The following is a 12722-nucleotide window of genomic DNA, read 5'->3' as shown; positions in this document are numbered from 1 at the left end:
ATAGAATATCATCAAGTGACGGATGAAAAATAAATTCCTCATAAAATCTAATGGTAATCTAATTGTTGCCCTTGTTGTCAACCTACTAAACTCTATAAATAGATATCTCTATATGAAATGTAATCTCATCTGACGACGATTTAGCTTTTTATTTCTCTATTTGCATTGAAACATGACATAATCCTGTCGTAGTCGTCTCTCAAATCCAACTACATTCTCGCGTCTCAAGTTGCTAATCTGACTGAACAATGAATGGCGCAGGGAAGAGGAAGACTTGGCCCGGATATCCTGATAACTGTTATCTGCTGGCTACACCGGAACCCACAACATATTGGCCGTTGCACCTCGAGGTTTATCGTCGTCAGAGCTATTGGCAAATTGGATTTGAGATTGTCAGCTAAAGGCAATGTTGACCAACAATTTCTTAAACTGCTGTGCATATAGTGCAAGCCTACAGGCTATGTCCCAAGACAGAATCATTTCAAATAAAGTGAGGCCATTGGCAGAAATGATTAGTCAACCTCTGAATTGTATTGTGTTGGTAAACAATAATCAAAAATGACTAACAATTGTTGGCAATAAACGTAAGGGTACTTTACCGGTTTGCCTCCAAATCAGATCAACAGTCAAATTTGAGCAAGTTATTTTGGAGTCTGATAATACTACCTAACAACCTATTTGATCCCATGGGATCCCCTGCCCTTTGCCAGCAGGTGCAGATTATCCCCATTACCCCTGCCTGCACCTGTGCCTCTTCTGTCTTCCAGTATCCATATCCTCACCTTAACTATCTGCTCTCTCGCCATTATTATTATTAAAAAATCACACACACACACATACACACACATACACACACACACACAATGAATTTATAATGTGCATATAAAAACGGTTAGACTGCACGTAACAAAATCCATGAGAATAAACTGTGCTCAGCACTATTTAGTTATGCTTAAGTGCCAACAACACAGCCTTTAAATAAACCTGGGTGCCTGACTCTTCTATCTTTACTCTGGCTGAGCCAAAGATCCACTGTTGCAAAATACTCCTTACTACCACAGCTTTAAAATATATTATGGTAGCCATCAACAGCCTAGAATGGTGTCCCAAATAAAAAAATGTGCAACATGGCATTACTAATTCCCAAAATAAGTAATTAAGCTTAAGCATCCATCAGCCCCAGACAAGGATTCCCAAACGTATGCAGGTCAAATACCAACATTAGGTCAAAGACACCCATTTTTAGGACGACCATCTGCTAAGGTTTTTGTTTATATGGATTCATTCAGAAATGGATACTGGCGGAAGGACATTGTCAAAACAATTAATGACTAATCTCACAGATTTAAAAAATATCTGTGAAATTACACAGTAGGTCATGTGGGTTTGTGAGTCTTCACAGATCCCCCAAATAGATCTCCAAACCTGCTGATTTTGGAGAACTCTTGAAAACTGAACCTGGATTTCATTCACAATTCCTTCCTCTGCTGCCCCTAACTGAGATTCAGAACCAATTGTGACACAATCATTTTTGCAGTTTAGATAGAGAAAGAGATAAGAAAAAGCCAAGGAGGAAGGCTAGACAAACTGGACAGAGCATGGTCCATATGATCTCAGCAGTGGCAGCAGACTGGCAAGCAGCAGGCAGCAGAGGAACCGACTGCGACCCAAAAGATGTGGCACGGATGGTGGAGGATTACGTCATCGAAAAAAAAAGGAGGACGCCTCATCACAGCAAACCCTCACATGCATTACTTAACACCACATAGTTAACAGCTATTAGATCAGCAGACATTGGTTATTTTCTATCATTTACCGGGCAAAAAAAGAACAATTATTGGGAAACTAAAAAGCAGGGTCGTAATAAGCATCTTATCGACAGACGTATATATATATATATATATATATATATATATATATATATATATATATATATGCAGTCTCGTGTGACATTTCCAGAATGTGACACGTACATGATGAGAGCAGTTGTGACAAACGGTGGTTCATCGATCAGTGAACAATGAATGACAAAATCCTGCATGGATTTGATTTGAAGGATTCGCTTTATCTATTTACCGCTGATGCTATGTGGTAAAAGAAACACATTAGCTCAGTCAAACTACGCTTCTGCCGAAACACAATAAAGCTAAAATCACTCAATAATCACTTATTAATAGCCGTTAGATATGATGAATGAATGTGCTCTTTAGAGCCACATCCGTAACATAACCGACGCCGCACTGGTTCCATTGAACGCCAACTGGACTCTCATTAAAGGGCTTATTGTACACTGTATAATGAATGAGCTATCAACGGCCTATTTAACTCAATTATAAATGCCGACTTGAGGAAGGCCGAGCAAAGTTGTATAAATTCAATGAATCTATAAATGAATACCAATACTGCGCACACTGGATTAGCGACTGTTTCGCAGCTACATAAAGTAAGAGGCAATATATTGAATGGGCTGAGAAGCAGCTAGCTAACAAGCTACACCACTGGCTATTAAGGTTATGGAATAAAATATATATCGCGGCTTATGTTTCTTTTTGTGAGGGCCCCCCCCCCACTCAAACAGACACAAGTGTAATAACAAAAGGGGCCATTTGGAGAAGCTTTACCCCAATGTTATTTCGCAATATTAGCCCTTTTAGCTGTGCGGGGAGCAACTTGGATAAAAGTGACAGCGCTAAGCTAACGTAAGCTAGCTAACGTCAGCTGGCTGTAAAAACTGGTGGCCTGTGAATGAGTGTCTTTCTTACCGTCATAAACTGCTCCAGGGGCGTCCAGTTTTTAAAGAATATATTTGTTTGCCGTATGAGGAAATGTTTTGTGAAGGGGCGATATAGCCCGAACATCCAAGATCAGTTGACCCGCTGCCGATGAAACCCGAGCATCATCATTATCACCGTCTTCATCAGTACTTGGAGTCCGGCGCTGCTTCACACACATCCATCCAGCAGAGCGGGGCCTCCTCCGGGCTCGACCATGCGACTGGCTGGGCGACGACGGATAATCCACAAGACAGGAGCCCCCGCAGTAACCATTGGCTAGACACGGCGACTAGCAGTCATTTCAGGTCGAGAGAATGCAAAATATATTCCCACGCATGCGTCAAAATGAAGAAAATGTGATCACCAAAATGTTACAATTGAAAATCTCAAATCATCAAATCACAAAACAGGCAAATGTTCCGTTTCTGACTTTCCTAACATGAGCCTCTCCGTTGTTGTCAGCGTTCCTTGGTCTCTGCAGCTGCTTTGCCTGCCTGCCTTGCAGCACAGCAGCGATCAGCATAGCGACGTAATGGCGCAAACCGAGCGCACAGGGGCGGGGCCACGGAGCGGGAGGCGCGCTGTTTGTTTTTGAACGCACCCGGGTAGAACTGTTCCAAAATATAAATCATAAATATTCTCACTTAGCTGCATTGTGCACTTTATAAAGAAAACAATAACAGTTATAGATTCTGATCAAATGATGCTGTCAAAACACAGAAGTATATAACCTAAAGTACACGTTACCTTTTCTTAATATGTACTGCAAAATCTCTGTATATACTGAATATTGTAACAGAGCATGTGGACTATATATAATATATTACAGAATGTATCAATTATCTTGTTTTTTTTAAGAGTTAAAAATAAAAATGTAATAAAATAAAACATAATACCCTTCGCCTTAGCCAGGTATTTGCTAGTGCACATACAGTACCTGCTATCTGAATAACGTATTAACACTACAATTTTCATATATTCTGATATGTATTGTGAAGTCCTTCTGAATACCTTGAAAGTATTTGAATGCATTATATTTGTGTTTAGGTCATACGCATTACCTGAATAACAATGGTATACACTCAAAAACAAAATAGTACTTAATTATTATTTTTTGACAGGCCACCAAAATAGAATATCATTAGAAATAAACTCTCAACTTTATTTTCTACAGTAGTTGCTGAGGAATTTGGCAATGTGAATTCATGTCATATTATAGCTGATACTGTAACTTGCAAACACACACACTTGGATTTGATCTTAATTGCAATGTATTTTTAACTTGAATTCCATTTTTAAAAAGAGTTGTCCCTACATGAGTCTTAATTTCACAATGATTGTGTGACTTTTTAAGTTGGAGTTATTAATGAAATGCCTTTTTCTTTTGTTTTCATTCACTTCAAGTCCAAGCTTGTTCTTTCAGACCAAATGAATCTGAAGCCGTCATTCATAAGACACTGTGAAAGAAAGTAACAAAGTGTGAGAGTGGTGATGTGGGCTGTACTGACCTCAAGTGGCTTGAAAAAGAAATAGCCTATAATTCAGCTAACAATGGACCATTATACAGAAACTCTGTGTGGCACACAATGGAGTAAGCAGATGAAGCGGAGTGCTGAGAACAAGACAATGAGCCCAGTGTTGTTGATATGCATATCCCAAAAGACACTTTGTAGTCGGGGAAATGATGGAGTACTGTAGACCTAAAAACCCCACTCTAGTTGTTTTTTAACATTTATAATCAGCTAAGTATTTATTGTTTGTTTTTTTACTCTGATTTCAATATAGTATGACTTGATAAGAGGATTATTTTTGGTACAAAAAAATATTTAGTTCATATATTGGGGGAAGCATTTCTTGATGAAGAGTGCAGGGTGTCAATGCCCACAATCTGCTGCATAATCATGGATCTGGAACAAATTCTGCGCTTGCTCAAGGGCACATCAGAGTACAATGAACCCAAGCTGTCCTGATTCAAGAACAGTCCCTCTACTCCACCAGTTCTGCATTCTGAATGCTTTTTGTGTCCAGATTTGATCAGGACATGTGCCTTGTAGTTTGGATTCTATCGATCCATTGAAGAAAAACACAATGGATTGTATATTTCTATGGCACGGTCTTAACTTAGGACAATGATGTAAAAAGTCAGTGTATGTCTATCTACAACACTATTAATTATATGCTTCTATATTTAGTTCAGTCCACAGGGTACAAGATTAGAACTGTAATTAAAACACCAGCATATCTGAACCTTGTTAATATGCAGACAGACGACCCGAGGGAACTTGGGTGCTATATGATGAGTTCTGAGGCCCAATAAACTGCATATTAAGATTATTATCGCTAAACAAATTAGTAACAGTCATGCAAATGATGTGTGGGTACATCGAGTGTTACCCTAGTTAAAGGTTATTTGAGACCTGAGCTGACAGGAATACAATAATGCTGCTGTTCCCTTTAGTGAACAAAATTGGATATATTCATATCAAGCACATATACAGTATATGGTTATTGGTATAAAGAGCACAGGGAAAGACAGAAAATAGAGCTGTTTTTATAGATGCACTGGCAAAATAACCAGTTCCATTTCATGATGTCTACTTTAAGTATGCACATACTGTATGGACGGTACATGCAACTTGCATTGTGGGGGGTAAATAGCTTTCATATTTACACAACAAATCACGAAAAACACACAACTAACTAACAATGCCATTTCTCTGCAGGCAATTATAAAAAAGCATTCAGCTGAGATATAAACATTTACAAGCAAGGGCAAACTCTTGACTTTGTTTGGGAATGTGGGCCCATGCTGGAGCTCTGCAATACGAAACCTCTCTGTTGCATGGACATTAGTCTGTATTGTGGTGTTTCTGATGAACCGATTCTACAGGGAGAAGTAATAAAGCGCTAAACCTTTTATTTTATCTTATAAATTGCAATGGCCTGAAACACTGTGCCCGTCACTCAGGATAATCCACCAAGCTCCAAGGTTTATGGATAATCCAGAGTAACCAGAACATTGTTTGTGGGAGGACATGTTGCTGTTCTTTATGTTATTTTTCAGTGCCGTGATCAGAAAACACAAACAAAAATCCATTCACCATGATTGTAAAGGGGTTGTGGCATAAATCTGATTCGATACCAATAAAATGTGTATAAGAATTTTATTTTTATTTCCAATATGGGTGCCCTGACCTGGTAAACACTGTAATAGCTAGAGCCAAAGAACAATGACACCCTATTCTGCTGGACAAAGACCGTTTCCCCCATGTCTACTCAACAACTTAAATGTCATCACATGCTAACGGGTAACCATCTAAATCTTGTCTTTTGTTGCATAAATAAGACACTAAATATTTGACACCCCAGGACATTACAAATGTGTCTTATAATGTGTGGCATTCAGCACTTTAGGATTCATAAAACAATACAAAATAACATTTAGCACATGTGTGATGACATATTTCTATGAAAAATAATTTTAAAATCCTATTGGCTAGGGTTTTCTGCTTATAAAATAAGCTCAGGAACCCTCCTACCTCTGTTCCGTGATAAGAAGAGTTTAAATGTATCATTACAGGTTCAGGTGACATCCACCGCCCCCCCCTCGCCCCCCCCATTTCTCCTCAAGCTTTTTCCTTTCTTAGCATTGTGAGGATCTCTTTCCTCCTGGATGTGTACGGTGTGTGTTTCAGCTGAAGGATGTTTGCAGGAAACAAGTTCCCACTGGGAGCGTACATCTCCTGTCCCTTCTGCCCCATAAGGGAGCGCAGCGTCTTGTTTCTGGACAGAATCTTGTCGTAAAACTCTATCCCTCCTTTGGCATAACCACGGGACACTCCCGCCGCACCTCGGTCTGACTTATAGTCAATCCAGTGGCTGACAGCATCCAAGGTGAGGAAGTAGGACACGGCACCAAGCCCCAGCGCCAGAATGTTCACCCCCCCACGAAGTAGTGGAGGCCCAGTGTGAAGCCCAAACACCTGCTTCATTAGCACGCTGTAGACCCAAACCCCACCCAGGCAGACCGGGGCAACAGCAGCACTCAGGACAGGTCCTCCGGACTGCAAGCGGGCCACTTCTCGTGCTATGGCAAACTTCTGTGCCTCAGGGGAAAACACCAGTGCCTCCTGTAGAGCAGAGCCAGTATCGCTGGTCCAGTCCACCACTTTCCCGTTGATAAAAATGGTGCGGTTGGTGATACCGCTCGGGTCATCGGACGTGCTGTTGAAGTTTGCTGGGACGCCAATCTGGGCCCCTGTAAAAAGCCAAGGGAGCCCAGCACCAACCGGATGGAACCCAAAGGAGGCGAAGGCAGAGAAATTCTTGGATGAGCTGATACCATAGTCCTTCAATACCTACAAATGAGAACAACAACATTGGAATGTGGATTTTATGTCAAAATTCTCAGCACATTGTGATCCTCTGTTCTAAACTGCACTATACATCATTTCCTGACATAGAGGGCTCGCAATCAAAACAATAATCACATTTGGGAAATTTGCAGTGTCGTGAAGTAGTGCGGGATCATGGGAGTTGTTGTCTTCACCACCATTACTGTCATTGCAGTCAGCTTCCCCTGTTTAGTATTATTTCATCATTCAGGAGGTGTCTCCTCATCTCAAAAACAAACAGACCCGGTGATTAAAACCGGTAAAAACACTGAATAAAGCAGTTTTAAGTTAAAGCTCCTCCGTGTTCTAGAATCTATGCTTTGTGAGTGCTGTAATTCATTGAATTAAAAGGTCTGTTTCTTGAACTATTCTTATAACTACTGTAAAAATGTTGTGCATGCATATAATGCCAATAACCTGGCATAACTGTTATTGCTAAAATAAACTGCTTCTTAATAGTTCCAAAGTTGGCAATGAAGTGGATTTTTATGTGTAATATCCTTTGGGTTTTTTTTATTTCATCTGCAAGTAATTGTACAAAGTTAATTTAGTTTACATCAACTGTTCAATGTAACCTTGAAAGGTAGCTTGGACAACACTACCTGCTGGAAAACATCCTCGAGCTTTTCAGACAGTGTGACCGGTTCTCCTTTGAACCAGGCCTGATAGAGCTGACGGAAAGACACGTCGGGGAAAACATGATAGAGCATGTTAGCTGCAAAGACCCCGCCACAGCTCGTAATGAGCAGCGGAGTCCTGTACTTCTGGAGAAGCACTGCATACTGGAGGAAGCGAGACGCCATGTTTGCTTTTAATAGATTGTGTGTCAGTTAGTTACTGCAGACTTCAGTAGTGGCATCTGTGAAGGAGGCAGATGATACGCTCATGAGTGAATTCAACAGAAACATGTGACACTGTTGAAACATTCCCTCCCTTTCAAAGAGGATAGATAGAGTTAACGGTAAGTGTCTCTCTCAAGGCCACTTCAGGCGGGGATTTGAACCTCTATGTACTGTTGATGAAATATTCTCTTTAACAACTAGACCTCCATAACCTCACCTTCATCACACACAGACAGTTATCTTCAGGTGTACACGACAGTCCCAGGTCATTATGTTTTCAAGGTTAACAAAGAAGACATTAATATTAGATGGGAAGGTAATAAGTATTATACAGAGAGCTAACGGGCAAAACTAGAAATGTTATTACTGTATGTTTCAGTGCACAGATAAAGCCAACTGCAGGGGTTTAGCCTCACAGTGACTGAGTGGGAACACAGCATCATGGTCCACCTCAAGAGTTGTCTTTCCCTGGTTTTGAAAAGTGCAGTTCAATAACAATTGTCTGAACATTTTTTGACTCTATAGGCAGAGAAGAGGTGGAATAACTAATTACAATTACTCAAGTACTGTACTTAAGTATCATTTTGAGGTATTTGTACTTTACTTGAGTCTTTTCTTGTCATGCTACTTTATACTTCTACTCCAGTACATTTACCTGACAGCTTTGGTAACTAGTTACTTTGCAAGTAAAGATTTGTGCACGACCATGACAACAGTCATACACGTAAATGTTATCAACCTTATTAGTATATGTGTTCGGAGTCAAATATTGCTAGCAGCACTGTCGAATTGAAGTTAGCATCGCTTTACATGCAAATCACTATCTCTCGGGATTTATCGTTGCTATAAACACTAGAAAACAGCACTAAAAAGCCTAACCAGCAACTTGCTGCAGCAACATGAGACATGTCGTTATTGTAAAGCAAACTTGGCTAACTGACTAACCCAATAATGAAATGCTCCGATGGGAAGCCTTTAAAGTTAGCTCACTCAATGCAAACAATAAATAAATAAAAAACAGCAATTACTGTTTTCATAGCAAACAAAAAAGATCTCACTACACTCACATGTTCTCCACATCTTTGCAAGGGCAGCCTACAGTTACATGATGAAAGAAAATCCTGTCCGTAAAGCGCTTTAGCTGTCGTCACGGTGTTGCACGACAGTTTTACGACAATACTTTTGGAAGCCTTGTCACATCTTTTCACATATTACAAAGCTCTTTGTTAAATGGAAATCGTTTATTTATGAATGCTTTAAGATTAGCTGTATTCAGACAGGGAGAATGCTGAATTTAGGATCATGGAATAATTCAATTAAAGGCAATATTCTCACTTTCTCAATTCTCAAAATTACAGGAAAATGCTCACCCTGACGTTTTTACATGTTTACATATCCCAGAGACCAGACAGGACAGATTTTCACTTTGTGCCGACCAGGTGATAGAACATTTTTGTGCAGCTTCTTTTTCTTGTGAAGACAAACTTGCAAACTGCTTTATTGGACAGAAATGAGAAATGTCGTGAAATTAGACTCTCTGTTATTTGCAACTTAGTTGATGACGTACAGTAGCTCGAGCTCATCTGACTCTGAAATATTTAAATGCAGAAGAGGCCTACAAATGTGCTTGTACATTGTGCAGTCTTCTTGTGCTATTGCGGGTTTCTTCTTCTTAATATATAGCTGCATATATGTGCATAATGTAAATTCATTGTATAGATATTTTTCGATCTTGCCATACAGAGAGTATCTACAAGCCTTGTACTACCCATAAGGCATATTACAAGGCACTATTATTGTAGGCTATATAATTATGTTACAAGTTTTAGTTTTGGTAGTAAGTATTATTTACCTAATTAAGAGCCCTTATGTGGTTTGTTCTTGTGTTTTGTATGTGTGACATAGCTGATATTTGTCTTCTTCTTAGTGCTCCTTACATGGAAAATGTATGTGTTGCCCTTATATTGTTACATATAGCATCATCAACTTCACACCATATATATCATATAGGCAAACAAAATATATATATAGTATATATACTATGCCTCCGGCCACGGGTTCCAGCCTCCCTCCCCCTGTACAGTATGAATAGATATTAAAAATAAAATAGAAGGATATATGGACCATTTCAAGTTTTAATGTTAAAATGAAGATTGATTCTTTTTGGTCGAGGATGAATACTGCATAAAAACTGAAAGACAGCTATCCATCCATCCATCGTCTACCGCTTATCCGGGATCGGGTCACGGGGGCAGCAGCTCCAGTAAGGAACCCCAATCTTCCCTTCTCCGGGCCACATCCTCCAGCTCCGACTGGGGGATCCTGAGGCGTTCCCAGGCCAGTGAGGAGATATAATCTCTCCACCGAGTCCTGGGTCTTCCCCGGGGTCTCCTCCCAGCTGGACGTGCCTGGAACACCTCCCTAGGGAGGCGCCCAGGTGGCATCCTTACTAGATGCCCAAACCACCTCAACTGGCTCCTTTCAATGTAAAGGAGCAGCGGCTCTACTCCGAGTCTCTCACAGGATGGCTGAGCTTCTCACCCTATCTCTAAGGGAGACCCCAGCCACCCGTCTGAGAAAACACATTTTGGCCGCTTGTACCCGTGATCTCGTTCTTTCGGTCATGACCCAGCCTTCATGACCATAGGTGAGGGTAGGAACGAAGATCGACCGGTATATTGAGAGCTTTGCCTTCTGGCTCAGCTCTCTTTTCGTCACAACGGTGCGGTAAAGTGACTGTAATACCGCCCCCGCTGCTCCGATTCTGATTCCGATTCAGAAAGACAGCTAAGCTATATTTATTAAGTTGAGGAGAATTGAGAGGGTCTCTTTCTGAGAGTCTGCACTGTACCAACAAGGCATGAGCGCCAGAGCATCGTTTTTTCCACTACAGTCTGAATGTCCAAGAGTTCCCATTCCAGACGCAAATGCTTTCCATTGGTATGGTAGAAACCATTTCAAGAAACAGGTTTGTTTCACTTCAAGAAGGACAGGAAGAAGAACTTGCTGCAACTATTTAAAGCTTTGCTCAGTCATGCATTTATGTGCTGCTGACGTTTTGCATGTGATGTGAATTTGGGGTCAGCCTGAAACTTGCCTTAAAGATGTTTCTTTCAATACGGTCACTTTCCTTCCATCCAATGACATTAATAAAAAATAATTAAATGTTTAGCAGACCAATCCTAACCTGTAAACTGTCTATGAGAGCAATCATGCAGTCTGCTAGTATAATACAATACAAGACATGGTGATTGCACACTGGAAAATTGACTTCACTTTTTTTCGGGTCACAGTTGAACAACGTTGAACTTTGACCTGCAAGGCAGCTGGAGCCAGCCAGAGCTGGCATTAAACAGGAAACACATTCTTGACTTTGTCAGTCAAATGGGAGTTGAAATGAATGAGGGATTATTGAGTGAATATGCAAGTGTGAATGTGTTTTTCATCAGGATGGAGAGTTGGGATTATTTGGACAAGGAACTGAGTTTAGTACAAGTTTAGAACCTTACGGAATATTGAACTTAATTGCAAAATAAAATTCCATCCAAATATAATGTATATCGCTGTATTTCTTAGTGTGGGTAGAGTACAGCCTTCCAAGTAGTTTTATGCATTTGTCAATTTTATGGCAAGTCTCTTTAAAATTATAAATTAAACTATGGTTCACTTCGTGTCTTTATTTTATTTGAATTTTTTTGGAAACCAATCCATGAGTACTACATCCACACTTTGGATTCCTGTCTTCTTTCAAGTAAAAATGTAATAAAATAATACATTTTGTGAATAGAATAGAGGATAATTATTAAATTATATTATTAAATATAATTTATCAGGGAAAAAAAGGTGTAATTTCAGGTTACTGTGGTGATTTATGGATAAAAGAGGTCACTAAATGTCAATAAAGGCAAAAATATCATATTTCTTTCATGTTATGTGTCATAAGAGAAACAGTACAATAATTGTACAGAGAAGATACAAAAGAATCATAAGAGTTAGAAAACAAACAATTGGATTGATTAAAAGAAAAATAGAGGAACAAAACTCACCAGAATAACATTAAAGCCGGTCTCCCTCACATCTTGTTTTTCTCTCAGAGCTGCTACTGTCATCTGTGGGTGTGAGGAATAGATGAGTTCATTACAGCCCTTTTGGTATTTTCCATTCTTTGCTACTGAAATTACTGCGTGTTCTTGCACATGCATATGTTCTGTGTTCCACATTTTCTCTAGTCGAACAGGCAGATGCAGATTAGAAAAAAGGGGAAGAGGTGAACACGTGTGTCGTTGCTGCTAATCTGTAATGATGTGTGTTTCCTTTAAGGAGCTCTGAGATGTAGCTGCATGCCTGTGAGCTGTTGTTATATTTTTCATGGTTTAGCTAAGCTTGGTGCTTATGAACAGGATGCAAATGAAAGCTGGGACCAGGTACACAACAGCTGATTTCCATGCACTCCCTGGCTGCACATGGCGGTGTCCTGGTATAGGAGGAAGTGAAAGTTGTGCAGTTGCTTAAGAATTTAGAAAACGTTCAGTATTTTAGACTTCTGAGTCTTGTTGCGTGATACTGTAATGAGCGACAGTATTTTAGATCGTAACATGCAAAAACACAGAGTGGGAGTACTTTTTATTATTTAATAACCACTGACTGTGATAGTGATCACTTTAAAGGACCCAACCAGTGTTTTTTATTTTTTTGTTTAGCTAATTTTCTCT

At 39.9% G+C, this 12722-nt stretch overlaps 2 protein-coding genes across 5 annotated transcripts in view; both read right to left on the bottom strand.

Moving 5' to 3' along the window:
• Positions 1-3271, bottom strand: part of ptpn4a (protein tyrosine phosphatase non-receptor type 4a) — a 73243-nt gene extending 69972 nt beyond the window's left edge. For both annotated transcript variants that reach the window (XM_029458589.1, XM_029458590.1), the window contains exon 1: positions 2763-3271. The gene's annotated coding sequence lies outside the window, so the exon portion shown is untranslated. The remainder of the gene's footprint in view (positions 1-2762) is intronic.
• Positions 3272-5674: 2403 nt separating this feature from the next.
• Positions 5675-12197, bottom strand: tmem177 (transmembrane protein 177). Of its 3 annotated transcripts, none has more exons than XM_029458401.1 (3): positions 9078-9184; positions 7771-8027; positions 5675-7132 (listed from the first exon to the last, which is right to left on the bottom strand). In XM_029458401.1, the coding sequence occupies exons 2-3, from the start codon at positions 7969-7971 to the stop codon at positions 6401-6403; spliced, it is 933 nt and encodes a 310-aa protein (XP_029314261.1). In that variant the 5' UTR covers positions 7972-8027; positions 9078-9184; the 3' UTR covers positions 5675-6400. The 3 variants fall into 3 exon arrangements, with proteins under 3 accessions (XP_029314261.1, XP_029314262.1, XP_029314263.1); XM_029458402.1 differs by lacking the exon at positions 9078-9184 and adding an exon at positions 8956-9069; XM_029458403.1 differs by lacking the exons at positions 7771-8027; positions 9078-9184 and adding an exon at positions 12057-12197.
• Positions 12198-12722: the final 525 nt, after the last annotated feature.

Source organism: Cottoperca gobio, chromosome 21 (genome assembly GCF_900634415.1).
Source record: "Cottoperca gobio chromosome 21, fCotGob3.1, whole genome shotgun sequence".
In the NCBI taxonomy this organism is placed as follows: domain Eukaryota; kingdom Metazoa; phylum Chordata; class Actinopteri; order Perciformes; family Bovichtidae; genus Cottoperca; species Cottoperca gobio.
The sequence above is the reverse complement of the archived record's forward strand: the minus strand, read 5'-3'. Positions and strand labels throughout refer to the sequence as shown.

Coding starts and splice junctions, on each gene's coding strand:
- tmem177 (XM_029458401.1), bottom strand. CDS start 7,971: ATGGCGTCTCGCTTCCTCCAGTATGCAGTGCTTCTCCAGAAGTACAGG. Junction 7,133..7,770: donor TCGAGGATGTTTTCCAGCAG/GTAGTGTTGTCC, acceptor TCTCATTTGTAG/GTATTGAAGGACTATGGTAT.